Source organism: Heterodontus francisci, chromosome 2 (assembly GCF_036365525.1).
Source record: "Heterodontus francisci isolate sHetFra1 chromosome 2, sHetFra1.hap1, whole genome shotgun sequence".
NCBI lineage: Eukaryota > Metazoa > Chordata > Chondrichthyes > Heterodontiformes > Heterodontidae > Heterodontus > Heterodontus francisci.
The window spans coordinates 130,241,936-130,260,529 of record NC_090372.1 but is presented as its reverse complement, the minus strand read 5'-3'; the positions used below and the strand labels follow the sequence as shown (position 1 = coordinate 130,260,529).

The window sequence follows — 18,594 nt, the reverse complement described above, 5'->3', positions numbered from 1 at the left end:
AAAGATTTCTAAAAGGAGACCAACATGGCTGCTCCACTATGTGACTTCTCACAGTTCCTTTTCCAAATATGGGGGGGGGGGGGTGGTTCTAGGTTGATTAGCCCCAACCTGGTTTATTGTTGTAAGACAGTCATCTGAGGAGCATTGAGACAATCACCTTCATTGTTTCAGGAGAAACCCATTCAATTCAGGAATGTATCCTGTTGGTTTCAGGATGGGTGTTGATGACACCTCTTAGTCTAGAAGGTATCCTTTTGTCATTCCGAGAGAGTAAGTCAGTTTTTGAATATACAGGTCATGTCAGCTGACCTTCTTTGCAGCCCATGTCCACTTATAATGTCCATTCTGGTTCACTTAAAACAAAAGAAAAATTCATTTCCAGAAGATTCTATGCTGAATACAGTCCATGCTTAATTATGAATGGGACATGCCTTAACTGGGCATGACAAGGTTTTCAAGATGAGAGGATTTGATAGAGAAGGTAGAGAAAAACAATTCCCTCTACTGAGTGAAACAATAACCAGAGGTCATAGGTTTAAAATCATTGATCCAGAGGGGAAACGAGGAGTAATGTTTACACTTGAGAGAGTTGTCGGGAGCTGGAGCACTCTACCAACAAAGGTGAAAGCTGATTCCATAATCAAAAGGGAGTTGGATAGGCACTTAAGGATGAGGAACTTACAGGGGGGTTACAGACAAAATATAAGGGTGTGGAACTAAGCATACCAGCTCTTTCAAAGAGCCAGCACAAGCACTTTGGGCCAAATGACTCCTTCTGTACTGTAAGATCTATGATTCTATAATAATACAGGAACAGGAGTAGGCCAATCAGTCCCTTGATCCTGTTCGTCCATTCAAGCAGATCATGGCTGGTCTGTACCAACTCCATTTAGCTGCCTTTGTTCCATGTCCCTTGGTACCCTTAACTAACAAAACTCTATCTCAGTCTTGAAAATTTCAATTGACCCCTTTTGGGGACAGAGCTTCTGATTTCTATTACCCTCTGTGTGAAAAACATGCTTATTGATTTTACTCGTAAATGTCCCAACACTAATTTTAATATTGTGTCCCTTTGTTCTGGAATTCTCCCACCAGAGGACAGAGATTCTCTGCTGATCCTACCAAATCCCTTTATAATTTTAAACATCTGAATCAGATTACCCCTCAAACTTATAAACATAATGGAATATAAGACAAGTTTATGAAATCCGTGCTTGAAATTTAACCCTTTAATCCCTGGTAGCATTCTTGTGAACTTGCACTACAGCTTCTCCAAAGCCAATATATCTTTCCTGAGATAAAAGCAAAATAGTGTGGATGTTAAAAAAATGCCAGAAATACTCAGCAGGTCAGGCAGCATCTGTGGAGAGAGAAACAGAGTTAACATTGCAGGTCGATGATCTTTCATCCTTCCTGAGATGTGCAGTCCAAACTTTTTTTTTCCAAAAATATACTTTATTCATAAAACTTATAAAAATGCATTACATAACAGTTAAAATTTGACATTAGATAAAATGCAATACAGATCAGTTTCATTCAATACAGTACATGAGGTCCCTCAGTATACTTGCCATTACAGGTTATATTTACAATGTACACTTACATTTCAGGTCAAACATTCTCTGATGCATAAAGCCTGAGGTATTTTACATGGGTACCAGCCCCTCGGTATACTATAGCAGGAGGGTTTTACACAGTGGCCTTCCCCCATTCAGCCTTTGTGGCGGCTGCCCCAAGCTTTATTGGGTCTCTTAGCACATAGTCCTGGATCTTGAAATATGACAGTCTGCAACACTCGGTCATTGACAGCTCTTTGGGAGGCTCAAAACTGAGCACAGTACTCCAGATGGGTCTGAATGAAACTCTGTACAACTGATGTATCACTTCCTACCCTTTGTATTCCAGCCCCCAGTAAGATAAAGGCTAACATTCCATGATTAGCCTTTTTAACTTCATTTTTGACCAGTACCACTAGTTTTTATTGTATGCAAGAAGACCTAAATCCCTTTGTTGCTCCACTGTTGAAGGCATTGTTCACAAATGAGGGTGAGTTCAAAGTTCTGTTAGGATGTTTCCTATTGTTGGTAGGTCTGGAGACAGGAAGCTGCACACACTTTGCGGGAAAGGCAGAGGCACAAAATTGGGGAACAAGTTAGAAAGTATAGAAGAAGTATGCTGCGAAACAGACTCAGCGTCTTCAGGAAATGGGAATGTACCTCATGACACTTAATTTCATTTCAGGAACTTAAGCACTATTTTCAGAAAGTAAAACTTTCATATTTTCTTAGCTAAATTAATTTCTAATCTTTCACATAAATATACAAGATTTGACAATACTATACGTGTAATGGGAGGGAGGTGAGTGACACAATTTACCAGAGACTAAAATGTGCTTCTTGACAGATCCCTGAAAGGGATGTCAGAGAAAGCACTTCCTGGTCCACACCGGAAGTAATTTTGATTCTGTGAAGATGGCGGCTCCCGGGAAGGATAAGAAGAAAGTTGTCAACCAGCAGGAACTGCGGCGATTGATGAGAGAGAAGCAGCGGGCGGCCTCAGGCAGCAAGAAGATCGAGTCTCCTCTCGCTAAATATCTTTTTGGAGCGGCCTGAGGGTATTTTTTTTTTCCTGCTCCTGAACCCCTTGAGCAAGTAAACAAACAACAGCAACGGGCGAAACTGCCGCAACCTGTGAGGGCGACAGACAGGGGAAAAGATGATCCTTTAAACCCGTAATGAGCGACAGTTGTCAGATATGGGTTGAAGGTTAAGACGCGAAGCCTTGTGCCATATTCCCTGACCTGACCCCTCGGAGGGCTGACAATTCTAATCAAAATGAGTGACGCTGACCACAAGTTCCAATAATTAGTTTGCATTTATGTAGCACCTCATGCTTTGAATGTGGGGGAATTACCAGGTTAAATTGAAGGGAGAGGCAAGGGGTCCGAGCATGAACTGGGATGTTTAGGGGAGGGGAAGAGGGTGTCTCTGAAAAGTTGGTACGGCAACATCAAGAACCTATATTTATATAACGCCTGTAACATAATAAAATGCCCCAAGGCTCTTCACAGAGGCATTATAAAACAAAAATGACAACGAACCACATAAGGAGATATTTGGTCAGATGACCAAAAGTTTTGTCAAACAGATAGGTATTAAGGAGTGTCTTAAAGAGGAAAGTGAGGTAGGGAGGGATTTCCAAAGCTTGGGGCCTTGGCAACAGAAATTTCAGGGATGTTCAAGAGGCCAGAATTTGAGGAGCGCAGATATTGAGAGTTGTAGGGCTGGAGGAGTTTAGAAATAGGAAGGGAGAAGGCCATGGAAAGATTCAAAAACAAGGATGAGAACTTTTAAAATCAAAATGTTGCTTGACCGGCAGCCATTGTAGGTCAGCGGGCCCAGGGGTGATAGGTGAACAGGATTTGGTGCGAGTTGAGACACAGGTAGCAGATTTTTGGATAATCTCAACTTTACGAAGGGTAGAATGTGGAAGACCAGCCAGGAATGCATTGGAATAGTGAAGTCCAGAGGTAACAAGAGCATAAATGAGGGTCTCCGCAGCAGATGAGCTGAGACAAGGGCAAAGTCAGGCGGTTATGCAGGTGGAAATAGGCGGTGTCTGTGTTGCTGCAGATATGAGGTTGGAAGCTTATCTTGGGGTCAAATGTGACACCAAGGTTGCGAACGGTCTGGCTTAATCTTAGACTGTTGTTGGGGAGAGGGATGGAATCAGTAGCTAGGGAATGGAGTTTGGAGCAGGGACTGAAAACAATGGCTTCTGCCTTCTCTATTTAATTGCAGAAAATTTCTGCTCATCCAGTAGTGGATATCTGAGAAGCATTCTGATAGTTCAGCAACAATGGAGTGATTGAGGGAGGTGGTGGTGAGGTAAAGCTGAGCACTGTCACTGTACAATTGAAAACTAATGCTGTGCTGTTTGATGATGTCACCGAGGGGCAGCATGTAGATGAGATATAGGAGGGGACCAATGATAGATCCTTGGAGGACATCAGAGGTTTCAGTGCGGGAGCAGGAAGAGAAAAGACATTGCAAGTGATTCTCTGGCTCCGATTAGATAGATAGGAATGGAACCAGGTGAGAGCAGTCCCACCCAGCTGACTGACAGTGGAGAGGTGTTGGAGTAAGTTGGTGTGTTCAACCCTGTTAAAGGCTGCAGACAGGTCGAGAAGGACGAAGAAGGAAAGTTGACCTTTGTCGCAATCACGTAGGATGTCATTTGCAAATTTATAACAACTGTTTTGGTAATGTGGCAATTGGATTGGACGGATTCAAACATGGAGTTCTGGGAACGATTGGAACGAATATGGGAGGCGACAACACATTCAGGGACTTTGGAGAGGAAAGTGAGTTTGAAGATGGAATGATAGTTTGTAAAGGTGGTTGGTTCAACAGTTGTTTTTTTGAGGAGAGTGGATGACGGCAGATTTGAAGGAGAGAGGGACAACATCTGAAGAAAGAACTATTAACAATATTGGCTAACATGGGAATCAGGAGGGGATGCTGGGTGATCAGTTTAGTCCGAGTAGGATCGAGGGAGCAGGAGGTGGGTCTTGTGGACAAGATGAGCTCAAAGAGGGTATGAGGGGAGATAGAGAAGCTAGAGAAATGTGAGTTCAGGGTTCAGGCAGGAGGCAGCCTTAGAGGAAGTTTGGCCAGGTGGGCTAGTGGAAAGAAGGGATGTGGCAGAGGCAGCTGATTGGAGAGTCTCAATCTTCGTGACAAGTCCATGAGCACTTTGCACTTTTGTTGGAGGTGAGGGTGGAGGGGACGGGAGTTTAAGAAGACCATTTGCAGTAGAGAGAAGAAGCCAGGTTTATCTTTGCATTCCAGGGTGATCCTGGAATAGTGAGCAATTTTGCAGATGAGAGGAGGGCCCGATAGTGTTTTAAGTCGTCCAGCTTGTTCTGGGCAGTGGATGACTAAACCAGTTGTCCATATCTGCATCCCATGGACTTGATGGAGCAGAGATAAGGGCTGTACTGGGGGAATAATTAGGGTCAGAGAGAATAATGGTTTTGTTGGGGACTAGGACATCAAAGGTGGAAGTGAGGGTGCAATTGAGCAAATCAATAGCTGCAGAAATGTTGTGGCAAACGGAGGGCCAGAGGCAAGATGGTTGGGAGTTCAAAAGTGCAGTTGTAAGTGAATTGGGGGATAGTTTTTTATCCAGGGACGGATACAGAAGGATGTTGGGTTGGGGTGTGGAAGGGGGATGTGGGTAGAGAGTGAGTCAAGGAAGTGATCAAAGATGGTCTTATCTGTAATTGATATGATATGACTAGCAAGACCACGTGTGATGGCAAAGCCTGGGGGTGGCTGTGAATATGGATTGGGGAGTTTACATGGAGAGATTTAGGGAAGATAAGAGGGCAGTGAACTCTGAGGTGAGAGAACATGATGAGTTGACATGGAGGTTCAAATCACCAAGGATGAGAAATCGTTCAGTGCAGAGGCTGAGGGAGGAAGGAGGAAAGCAGTGAAGATATCTTGGTGAGAAAATTTTTATTGTACTTGGGAGGGCAGTAAAGAACGATGATTTTGAAAGAGAGGGGAGAGGGGTGGAACAAAGTGAGATGCTCAAAGGAGGAGGAAGTACCAGAGGAGTAGGGGGTCAGGCCAAGGTGTGACCTGATGACAAATGCCACACCACCAACATGATGGTCTTGGCAGGGCAAGTGGTGGCAGATGTAGCCAGGTGGGGAGGCTTCATTAAGTGGCAAGTGTCATCACCCCTCAGCCAGGTTTCCATTAAGGCCATGATGTCAAAGCAATCATCCACAATAAGCTAATGGATAGCAAGGGCCATGTTCACAAGTGAACAGACATTTATTTATTTATTTTATTTAGAGATACGGCATTGAAACAGGCCCTTCGGCCCACCAAGTCTGTGCCGACCAAGAACCACCCATTTATACTAACCCTACAGTAATCCCATATTCCCTACCACTACCTACACTAGGGGCAATTTACAATGGCCAATTTACCTATCACTTGCAAGTCTTTGGCGGTGGGAGGAAACCGGAGCATCCGGCAAAAACCCACGCGGTCACAGGGAGAACTTGCAAACTCCGCACAGGTAGTACCCAGAATTGAACCTGGGTCCCAGGAGCTGTGAGGTTGCGGTGCTAACCACTGCGCCACTGTGCCGCCCTGTTTCTAGAGGGCGATACATAGGGGGTGGTGAGAGCTGATCCACTGGCAGAGTCCACAGGGTCAGCATTGGGAGGAGTGAGTTGGACAGGAAGAACATTGGCATGATTAGCCCCCTGTGGGCGCACTGTGTGGGAAGGATGATGAGAGTGTGGGATGGGGCAGTTGAGATTGCTGCTCATAATTATCCAGTGCCGCGTGCCTCGATGAGCCTGTCGGAGGATGCTAAGAGAGGCATAGAGGGAAGCTGTAGGCTTATCTAACTGGGAGTCAAGCCTGGGACAGCAGCAAGCGAGCAGGAAGGTTGAGGAGTCCTGAAGGGTTGGAGTAGGGAATTATGAGGGCAGAGTATCTGGGCGTGGAGAAGTGAAAGGAGGCATGACAATAGAAGACAGGGGTCTGGGGCAGCGCAGTGGTTAGCACCGCAGCCTCACAGCTCCAGTGACCCGGGTTCAATTCTGGATACTGCCTGTGTGGAGTTTGCAAGTTCTCCCTGTGTCTGCGTGGGTTTCCTCCGGGTGCTCCGGTTTTCTCCCACATGCCAAAGACTTGCAGTTTGATAGGTTAATTGGCCATTATAAATTGCCCCTAGTATAGGTAGGTGGTAGGGAAATATAGGGACAGGTGGGGATGTGGTAGGGATATGGAATTAGTGTCGGATTAGTATAAATGGGTGGTTGATGGTCGGCACAGACTCGGTGGGCCGAAGGGCCTGTTTCAGTGCTGTATCTCTAAACTAAAAACTAAACTAAAAGTTAAGAAGAAAGGGCAAAAGTGGAAATAGATTGACGGGCTCGGGTTCTGAGTGGAGCCAAAATGCACACGTAAATGGATGCGGAGAGTTCGAGTTACATAGGTCTGGTTATATAAAAATTAGCATATATAAAGACCTGATAGTAAACGGAAAATAGGTAGGAGATAATAGGAAGGGTTCAGAGTTAAGTCAGAGGTCCCGTGGTGGGATAATGAAAATTTAGGTAGGGTGGAGTCAGCAAGCAGCATCGACGAGCTGTTGTTCAAGTTTGGAGACAGGTGAAGCGAGTGAAGTCCAGAAGCTATTTGAGGGTAAAGTATTAGAGGATGCACTGATGAAGGTACTTTCATAGGAAGGAAGATCCAGGAGGTGCATAGTCAGTTGAAGGATAGAAAGATGATGGCGAAGTTAGAGGACACCATAAAATCCTTAAGCAGCAGAGGTTTGTTCTTCAGATCAGGTGAGTGATTTTTCTGAAATAAAACCGGAAAGTGCTGGAAATACTCAGCAGGTCTGGCAACATCTGTGGAGAGAGAAGCAGAGTTAACGTTTTGGGTCAGTGACCTTTCATCAGAACTGGCAAACATTAGAAATCTAATAGGTCTTAAGCAAATAAAACAGGGGTGGGGGAAAAGAGAACAAAAGGGAAGGTGTGTGATAGGACAGAGGGCTAGAGAGATTAATTGGCAAGGAGGTCATGGGGCATAGGCAAAGCGGGTGTGCTAATGGTGTGGTGAAAGACAAAGCATTAGTGCAGAGGGTATGTTAATGACAATAATGAACAGCCCTAGCCAAAAGCACAAACATGAAAAAAATAGTAAGCGGTACATAGTTAAAAAACAAAAAGTGGAATAAAATTAAAAAGGGGCCAGTCATGCTCTAAAATTATTGAACTCAATGTTCAGTCCTGTAGGAGTGATTTTTCTGGCCAGGAACAGACTGAAACTGAAAAACCACACCAAGTGGCCGGTCACAGGCTTAGCAGGCAGTTGATGTGTCTCAGTCACAGCAGTGGTGGGGGGAAATGCTGTAAACAGATCAAAGCTACTTAAATATTGCAAAAAAGCAGCAAATCAGACAGAAGATGGATCTTATGGTATAATCAAAGTAGTCCAGAGCAGAAGCATCTTGGTGTTGAGAGAAATCCAGGAATTTGAAGCCAAGTTTGAGAAGATCTAGATTTTTCAGATCTTTTCCACAGCTCACTGATCAAAAAAGGCCTGCAGATTATAGACAAAAGCAGAGTCTTACAGTTTGTTCCAAAATAGTCCAGTGCAGAAACATCCTCTTGATGTCCAGAGAACTCCAGGAATTTGAAGCCAGATTTGAGAGAAAATCCACATCTAGGTCTTTTCCAGATCTTTACCAGAGCTCTCAAGGTAAGGTTGGCGAATGGAGTTTGAACTAACAGACAGGCTGTTTAAACTAGCAGTTAACTTGAAGTTTGGGCTAAAATGCCCCCACTGTGACAATCAGAGGAACTTAAACAGCCGAGAGAGGATTTAGGGAGAGAAAGAGCAACGGATGGCAGCAGATGTCCATGGATAGACGTGCATAGTGAGGAGCTCTCGGAAGCCGACAGCCCAGGAGGCATCTTGAGCAGAAAGAGTGATGATAAATAGAAGAATCCATGTTCATTTGGCATCAGATAATCCCAGACAGTCACTTTTCTACTGCTTGATAAATGCAAGCCATTCAGTTTCTGCCCAGGTCTGTGAGAAGTTTTTAAAACTTAGTGTTGGTACTAGTTTAGGTTACTATTTATAGTGTTGTAAGAATTTCTGGTGAATTATTTATAAGGAAAAAGCAGTTGTTTAAATTTTCAAATGGTTACTTCAAATTTGTGACCTTTTAGGAATTACAGTGTAGATTTTTTATGAATCTATATCTATCTATATTTTAAATATTAAAACTTGTGTGTACCTGATTTCTAAGTCTTATTTGGGTCACAATTTTGAGTCATATTTTTAAGTCTTTGTATAGGATTTTTCATCATAAACTCATAAATTCATAATTAGAAAACCTTATCCAATCATGTAACTATTTCATATGCAGTTGGCTGACTAGTTGGCAACAGTGTTGGTTTTTGAACTCTTTTGCCCCAATATGATCTGCTATTTTTTTTCTCCTTGTGGGTAGGGTTTTAACTGTTTATTTTATAAATGAGATTGTCAGTACTTTAAAATGATTTTTCAGGCTGCAATTTTTTTTCTTGGACTCATTACTTGCCTCTCATCTCTGCACCTGATTCTGGCCCTATCTCTCAGCAGTTTATTTCAGAGCATTGAGTTTGCATCAATAACATGAAGTATAGAAATAACATTGGATTAAGAGAGAGAAAAAAAAAACGGAAAAGTAAGAAAATTAAAACTTCTACATTTTTAAAATGTTCTAAAATAATTCACAACCTGAGACCATGAGACCCAACACTTGTATAATTATCATGTTAAAAGGATGCTTACACTATTTATTACTAGACTTGACTTTCTGTGCAACTTTAATGGGCAATTCATGTAATTGCTGCATTTGCACATGAAAATCATAGGGAGGTAAAGGGCATGGTGCCATTTTCACGAAATTAACAGTGAAGTGGTACAAATGGTCCTGCAACTTGTGGTGTTTTGCAACTCACAGGATCTCTCTTCCTCACTACAAGTTGCTGGCTGATTTGTGCATTAATAATGGAAAAACCTGTCCCATTATCATCTGTTCAAAGCGAATTATCACCTCACTAATTGTGTGTCACATTTTTGCTGGCAAAGAGGCATTCCAACTTATACTTTCCAACTATTAAGCCAAATTGGTTAACTTGGTAATTTTAAAATTAAAAGCAGTTTCCTTGTGGTACAAATAGATTTTTAAGCTTTAGTTTGTGAATGTAACCACTGTTAAGGGCAAAGTAATAAACTAAACATATAATTTTGAAAATTTTAACTTGTTTAGAATGCTTCTAAACAGTGGAATTCTTTGTATATTTGGAATAGAAATTTTTATTAAGCTGTTGATATATCTCTGGGTAGCATTCATTGCTTGGATAAGGGCTGTGTATCAAGTTTTAATGTTTCTTTTCCTTTATCTCTCTCAAATCTTTGAAGTTTTCACTCAACCTATCAGTTTCATTGCATTCATAGTTTAAATGCCTTTATATTAAATTGTACTTCATGTTAAGTTCATTTACTTTCTGCAAACATTTCATTTCTTTTCTAACTTGTTCACCTTAACCCAGTTGAACATATAACAGTTTAGGTCATCTCAGCTGTGTGCTTTGCAGTACTCCAATAAAAAATGAACTACTATGGCAGACACACATACTAGGAAAACAACATAAAGAGGTAAGAATATAGTTATTCAGTCTCGATTGTAAAAATCCTACTTTATAAACTTATGATATGCTTCCATTGTCACTTATTTTGTTCCTCTTTTGGCATAGTGACTAGTTTTCATAATGCAGCCTCTTACTTGTCTGGGGTTACTGGCAGCTATGATAAGACTTAGGTGACGAGAAACTAGGTTAGGTTATTGTGCCTGGTAGAGGGACAGTGTCAGCATAAATGAGAGTCCAGAAATAGCTTTCTACAGGCTTATACAGTGCACCTTGCATTTCCAATCATTGGTGTATTACGTATTGTAGTCCTGAATAACTGTTGGTTGAAGATGAAAACTCTGGACAGAGTTGACACCTGTGTACCATGACCAATTAGGCCATTCCTACAGTCGTCATAATCACAGGTTGCATTTCATATGTTGCTCATTACAGATTTGTAATCTTGGCAAGACTGTTCCTTTTAATTTTATTTTAAAAAACTTTTTTAGAGGCTAAGTTCATAAGTGCTCAATTTTTTCTATCCTTTCAAAGCCATTTCTAACTGGATACACTCAATGAAGAATACAGGAGGACATGCCAGGAGCAGCACCTGACATATCTAAAAATGTGATAGTCTGTTGAATCGACAGCACAGGACTACTTGCATGCCAGACAGCAGAAGCAGCATGCAATAGACAGGGTTAAGCAATCCCACAACCAACGGATCAGATCTAAGTTCTGCAGTCCTGCCACCTCCAGACGTGAATGGTGGTGGACAATTAAACAAATGATTGGAGGAGGAGGAGGCTCCACAAACATCCCCATCCTCAACAATGGGAGAGGAGCCCAGCCCATCAGTGCAAAAGACAAGGTTGAAGCATTTGCATCCATCTTTAGCCAGAAGTGCCAAGTGGAGGATCCATTTTGGTCTCCTCCTGAGGTCCCCAGCATCACAGATTCCAGTCTTCAGCAAATCCGATTCACTCCACGTAATATCAAGAAACGGCTGAAGGCACTGGGTACTGCAAAGGCTATGAGCCCTGACAAGATTGTGGCAATAGTACTGAAGACTTGTGCTCCAGAACAGGCCGTGCCTCGAGCCAAGCTGTTCCAGTACAGCTGCGACATTGGCATTTTTGTTTTATTCGTTCATGGGATGTGGGCATTGCTGGCCAGGCCAGCATTTATTGCCCATCCCTAGTTGCCTTTGAGAAGGTGGTGGCGAGCTGCCTTCTTGAACCGCTGCAGTCCATTTGGGGTAGGTATACCCACAGTGCTGTTAGGAAGGGAGTTCCAGGATTTTGACCCAGCGACAGTGAAGGAACGGCAATATAGTTCCAAGTCAGGATGGTGTGTGACTTGAAGGGGAACTTGCAGATGGTGGTGTTCCCATGCATTTGCTGCCCTTGTCCTTCTAGTTGGGAGAGGTCGTGGGTTTGGAAGGTGCTGTCTAAGGAGCCTTGGTGCATTGCTGCAGTGCATCTTGTAGATGGTACACACTGCTGCCACTGTGCGTTGGTGATGGAGGGAGCGAATGTTTGTAGATGGGGTGCCAATCAAGCGGGCTGCTTTGTCCTGGATGGTGTCGAACTTCTTGAGTGTTGTTGGAGCTGCACCCATCCAGGCAAGTGGAGAGTATTCCATCACACACCTGACTTGTGCCTTATAGATGGTGGACAGGCTTTGAAAAGTCAGGAAGTGAGTTACTCTCCTCAGGATTCCTAACCTCTGACCTGCTCTTGTAGCCACGGTATTTATATGGCTACTCCAGTTCAGTTACTGGTCAATGGTAACCCCTGGGATGTTGATAGTGGGGGATTCAGCGATGGTAACGCCGTTGAATGTCATGGGGAGATGGTTAGATTTTCTCTTGTTGGAGATGGTCATTGCCTGGCACTTGTGTGGCGCGAATGTTACTTGCCACTTATCAGCCCAAGCCTGGATATTGTCCAGGTCTTGCTGCATTTCTACACAGACTGCTTCAGTATCTGAGGAGTCACGAATGATGCTGAACATTGTGCAATCATCAGCGAACATCCCCACTTCTGACCTTATGATTGAAAGAAGGTCATTGATGAAGCAGCTGAAGATGGTTGGGCCGAGGATACTACCCTGAGGAACTCCTGCAGTGATGTCCTGGAGCTCAGATGATTGACCTCCAACAACCACAACTATCTTCCTTTGCACTAGGTATGACTCCAGCCACTGGAGGGTTTTCCCCCTGATTCCCATTGACCTCAGCTTTGCTAGGGCTGCTTGATGCCATACTCAGTCAAATGCTACCTTGATGTCAAGGGCAGTCACTCTCACCTCACCTCTTGAGTTCAGCTCATTTGTCCATGTTTGAACCAAGGCTGTAATGAGGTCAGGAGCTGAGTGGCCCTGGCGGAACCCAAACTGAGCATCACTGAGCAGGTTATTGCTAAGCAAGTGCCGCTTGATGACACTGTTGTTGACACATTTCATCACTTTACTGATGATTGAGAGTAGGCTGATCGTGCGGTAATTGGCCGGGTTGGACTTGTGCTACTTTTTGTGCACAGGACATATCTGGGCAATTTTCCACATTGCAAGGTAGATGCCAGTGTTGTAGCTGTACTGGAACAGCTTGGCTAGGGGCGCAGCAAGTTCTGGAGCACAGGTCTTCAGTACTATTGCCGGAATATTATCTGGGCCCATAGTTTTTGCAGTATCCAGTGCCTTCAGTCATTTCTTGATATCACGTGGAGTGAATCGAATTGGCTGAGGTCTGGCATCTGTGATGCTGGGGACTTCAGGAGGAGGCCAAGATGGATCATCAACTCGACACTTCTGGCTGAAGATTGTTGCAAATGCTTCAGCCTTATCTTTCGCACTGATGTGCTAGGCTCCCCCATCATTGAGGATGGGGATATTTGTGGAACCACCTCCTCCAGTTAGTTGTTTAATTGTCCACCACCATTCACGGCTGGATGTGGCAGGACTGCAGAGCTTAGATCTGATCCGTTGGTTATGGGATCGCTTAGATCTATCTATCGCATGCTGCTTACGCAGTTTGGCACGCAGATAGTCCTGTGTTGTAGCTTCACCAGTTTGACACCTCATTTTGAGGTATGCCTGGTGCTGCTCCTGGCATGCCCTCCTGCACTCTTCATTGAACCAGGGTTGGTCTCCTGGCTTGATGGTAATGGTAGAGTGGGGGATATGCCGGGCCATGAGGTTACAGATTGTGGTTGAGTACAATTCTGCTGCTGCTGATGGCCCACAGCGCCTCATGGATGACCAGTTTTGCATTGCTAGATCTGTTCGAAATCTATCCCATTTAGCACGGTGGTAGTGCCACACAACACGATGGCGGGTACCCTCAATGTGAAGGCGGGACTTCATCTCCACAAGGACTGTGTGGTGGTCACTCCTACTAATACTGTCATGGACAGATGCATCTGCGGCAGGCAAATTGGTGAGGGCGAGGTCAAGTTTCTTTTCCCCTCTTGTTGGTTCCCTCACCACCTGCCGCATACCCAGTCCAGCAGATATGTCCTTTAGGACTCAGCCAGCTCGGTCAGTCATGGTGCTACTGAGCCACTCTTGGTGATGGACATTGAAGTCCCCCACCCAGAGTACATTTTGTGCCCTCGCCACCCTCAGTGCTTCCTCCAAGTGCTGTTTAACATGGAGGAGTACTGACTCATCAGCTGAGGGAGGGCGGTAGGTGGTAATCAGCAGGAGGTTTCCTTGTCCATGTTTGATCTGATGCCATGAGACTTCATGGGGTCCAGAGTCCATGTAGAGGACGTCCAGGGCAACTCCCTCCCTACTGTATACCACTGTGCCACCACCTCTGGTGGGTCTGTCCTGCCGGTGGGACAGGACATACACGGAGATGGTGATGGCAGTGTCTGGGACATTGTCTGTAAGGTATGATTCCGTGAGAATGACTATGTTAGGCTGTTGCTTGACTAGTCTGTGGGACAGCTCTCCCAACTTTGGCACCTTCGTAAGGACAATTTTGCAGGGTCGACAGTCTGGGTTTGCCATTGTTGTTTCCGGTGCCTAGGTCGATGCCGGGTGGTTTGTCTGCTTTCATTCCTTTTTATTGACTTCGTAGCGGTTAGATACAACTGAGATAAAAAGCAAAATACTGCGGATGCTGGAAATCTGAAATAAAAACAAGAAATGCTGGAATCACTCAGCAGGTCTGGCAGCATCTGTGGAAAGAGAAGCAGAGTTAACGTTTCGGGTCAGTGACCCTTCATCAGAACTGATGCAGCTGAGTGGCTTGCTAGGCCATTTCAGAGGGCATGTAAGAGTCAACCACATTGCTGTGGGTCTGGAGTCATATATCGGCCAGATTTCCTTCCCTGAAGGACATTCGTGAACCAGATGGGTTTTTACAACAAACGACAATGGTTTCATGGCCATCGTTAGACTAACTTTTAATTCCAGATTTATTAATTGAATTCAAATTCCACCTTCTGTTTTGGTGGGATTTGAATCCATGTCCCCAGAGCAATACCCTGGGTTTTTGGTTTACTAGTCCAGTGACAATACCACTACGCCACCGCATCCACCTGGCAATGTGAAAAATTGCCCAGGTATGTCCTGCACACAAAAAGCATAACAAATCCAAGCCAGCCAATTACCACCCTATCAGTCTAATCTCGGTCATCAGCAAAGTGATGGAAGGGGCAGTCGACAGTCCTTTCAAGTGGCACTTTCTCAGCAATAACCTGCTTGCTGATGCTCAGTTTGGGCTCCACCAGAGCCACTCAGCTCCTGACCTCATTATAGCCTTGGTCCAAACATGGACAAAAGAGCTGAACTTGAGAGGCGAGGTGAGAGTGACTGCCCTTGATCTCAAGGAAGCATATGATAGGGTATGGCATCAAGGAGCCCGAACAAAACTGGAGTCAATGGGAATCGGGGTGGGGGGGTTGTGGATGGATCTCTCCGCTAGTTGGAGTCCTACCCAGCAAAAAAGAAAATGGTTGTGGTTGTTGGAGGTCAATCATCTCAGTCTCAGGACATCACGGCAGGAGTTCTTAAGGGTACGGTCCCCGGCCCAACCATCTACAGCTGTTTCCCCCCATCATAAGGTCAGATGTGGAGATGTTGAGCACCATTTGCGACCCCTCAGATAATGCAGCAACCCATGTCCATATGCAGCAAGACCTGCACAACACCTGGCTTGGGCTGATAAGTGGTAAGTAACAGTTGTGCCACACAAGTGCCAGGAAATGACAATCTCAAACATGAGAGAATCTAACCATCTCCCCATGACATTCATTGGCATTACCATTGCTGAATCCCCGACCAGCAACAGAAACTGAACTGGACCAGCCACATAAATACTGTGGCTACAAGAACAGGTCAGAGGCTGGGAATTCTGCAGCGAGTAACTCACCTCCTGACTCCCCAGTGCCTGTCCACCATGAACAAGGCGCAAGTCAGGAGTGTGATGGAATGCTCTTTATTTGCCTGGACGAGTGCAGCTCCCACAATACTTAAGAAGCTCGACACTATCCAGAACAAAGCAGCCCGCTTGATTGGCACCCCATCCACATCCTTCAACATTCGCGCTCTCCACCACTGACACACAGTGGCATAAGTGTGTACCATCTACAAGTTGCACTTCAGCAACTCACCAAGGCTCCTTCGACAGCACCTTGCAAACCTGTGACGTCTACTACTTAGGACAAGGGCAGCAGATGCATGGGAACACCATTGCCTGCAAGTTCCCCTCCAAGCTACACACCATCCTGACTTGGAACTTAGGTTCCTTCACTGTCGCTGGGTCAAAATTCTGGAACTCCCTTCCTAACAGCACTGTTGGTGTACCTACCCCACATGGACTGCAGCGGTTCAAGAAGGCAGCTCGCCACCACCTTCTCAAGGGCAATTAGGGATGGTCAATAAATGCTGGCCAAGCCAGTGATGCCCACATCCCCCAAATGAATAAATAATAAAAAACCTTTTTAAGTAGTTTTTTTTTCACAAGGGCAGTCACTCTCCCCTCACGCCTGGAGTTCAGCTCTTTTATCCATGTTTGGACCAAGGCTGTAATGAGGTCAGGAGCTGAGTGGCCCTGGCAGAACCCAAACTGAGCGTTAGCGAGCAGACTATTGCTGAGTAAGTGCCGCTTGATAGCACTGTTAACGACACCTTCCATCATTTTGCTGATGGGTCGGTAATTGGCTGGATTGGATTTGTCCTGCATTTTGTGTACAGGACATACCAGGGCAAATTTCCGCATTGTATATGCCAGTGTTGTAGCTGTACCAGACTAGCTTAGCTAAGAGTGCACTTGTTCTTGAACACAGGTCTTCAGCAGCGCAGCCAAAATATTCTGGGGCCCTAGTCATTGCTGTGTCTAGTACGCTGTGCTATTGTTTGATGTCACTTGAATTAAATTGCTGAAAACTGGCAGTTGGCATGATTGGGACCTTGCAGGATGCCAAGAACAATTGTCCACTCAGATGAAAATAGTCGAAAATGCTTACAATTTTGCCATTGCACTCGTCTGCTGCGTTGCACCCTTGTTGAGGATGGGGATGTCATTTGATTCTCCTTCTGTTTTAAATTTCCACCACCATTCATGACTGGATGTTGCAAGACTGCCAAGCTTTGTCTTGACTAGTTAGTTTGTGGAATTGCTTAGCCCGGTCAATAGCAAGCTGCTTCTGTTGTCATTCTGTCATGTAGCTTCACTGGTTGGCAGCTCATTTTCACATACACCTGGTGCCATTCCTGACACTTAACAGGAAATATCTGAATCTGGCAGAATTGCTGTGTTAATTGGCCATTGCTGCCTTATTCCCTGCTGTGAACCGTGCATTCTGAAAGGCAGTTCATTTCTATTTAGGTCAAGTGCATTAATTATATGATTTCTTGCAGAACCTTGAGAAAGTAAAAACTACAAACCAAACAACAGGACCATCACTTGTTCACACATCAACAATTCCTGTAATAAAGAGAAAAGCTACAGATGCAGAATCTCAAGCGACAAATAGAGTCAAAGGTATGACCATTTAGATGTTCTAAGAAATGAAAAGCCATGCCTGGGAGACTGTTCATCCAGTTATATACAATGCTATCAAATACTTGTTAGCTTCTTAATATTGAGCCAATAATTTTTTCCCCTTCTTTGCGGCTTTGGATTGAGCCGGGCAGCCTTTATAGAACATAGAACAGCACAGTACAGGCCCTTCGGCCCACGATGTTGTGCCGAACCTTTAACCTACTCTAAGATCAAACTAACTACCTACCCTTCATTCTACTATCATCCATGTACCTATGCAACAGTCATTTAAATGTCCCGAATGTATCTGCTTCTACCACCACCGCTGGCAGCGCATTCCACGCACCCACCACTCTCTGTGTAAAGAACCTACCTCTGACATCTCCCCGAAACCTTCCTCCAATCACCTTAAAATTATGCCCCCTGGTGATAGCCCTTTCCACCCTGGGAAAAAGTCGCTGGCTATCCACTCTATCTGTGCCTCTCATCATCTTGTACCCCTCTATCAAGTCACCTCTCATCCTTCTTCGCTCCAATGAGAAAAGCCCTAGCTCTCTCAATCTTTCTTCGAAAGACATGCCCTCCAGTCCAGGCAGCATCCTGGTAAATCTCCTCTGCACCCTCTCTAAAACTTCCACATCCTTCCTATAATGAGGCGACCAGAACTGAACACAATATTCCAAGTGTGGTCGAACCAGGGCCTTATAGAGCTGCAGCATAACCTCGCGGCTCTTAAACTCAATCCCCCTGTTAATGAAAGCCAACACACCATACGCCTTCTTAACAACCCTATCAACTTAGGTGGCAACTTTGAGCGATCTATGGACATGGACCCCAAGATCCCTCTGTTCCTCCACATTATCAAGAATCCTGTCTTTAAGCCTGTATTCTGCATTCAAATTTGACCTTCCAAAATGAATCACTTCACACTTTTCCAGGTTGAACTCCATCTGCCACTTCTCAGCCCAGCTCTGCATCCTGTCAATGTCCCGTTGCAACCTACAACAGCCTTCCACACCATCCACAACTCCAGCAACCTTCGTGTCAGAGGCAAACTTGCTAACCCAGCCTTCCACTTCCTCATCCAAGTCATTTATAAAAATCACAAAGAGCAGAGGTCCCAGAACGGATCCCTGCGGAACACCACTGGTCACCGAGCTCCAGGCTGAATACTTTCCATCTACTACTACCCTCTGTCTTCTATGGGCTAGCCAATTTTGTATCCAGACAGCCAACTTCCCCTGTATCCCATGCCTCCTCACTTTCTGAATGAGCCCACCATGGGGAACCTTATCAAAAGCCTTGCTAAAATCCATATACACCACATCCACTGCTCTTCCTTCATCAATGTGTTTTGTCACATCTTCAA

At 44.7% G+C, this 18,594-nt stretch overlaps 1 protein-coding gene across 1 annotated transcript in view; it reads left to right on the top strand.

Annotated features, from left to right (window-relative positions):
- The first annotated feature begins 2,445 nt into the window (after positions 1-2,445).
- znf830 (zinc finger protein 830) overlaps positions 2,446-18,594 on the top strand; it is a 112,184-nt gene continuing 96,035 nt past the window's right edge. Inside the window, exons 1-3 of the mRNA XM_068010730.1 lie at positions 2,446-2,594; positions 10,161-10,256; positions 17,102-17,225. Coding sequence (XP_067866831.1) covers positions 2,472-2,594; positions 10,161-10,256; positions 17,102-17,225 — 343 coding nt within the window. The 5' untranslated portion in view covers positions 2,446-2,471. The remainder of the gene's footprint in view (positions 2,595-10,160; positions 10,257-17,101; positions 17,226-18,594) is intronic.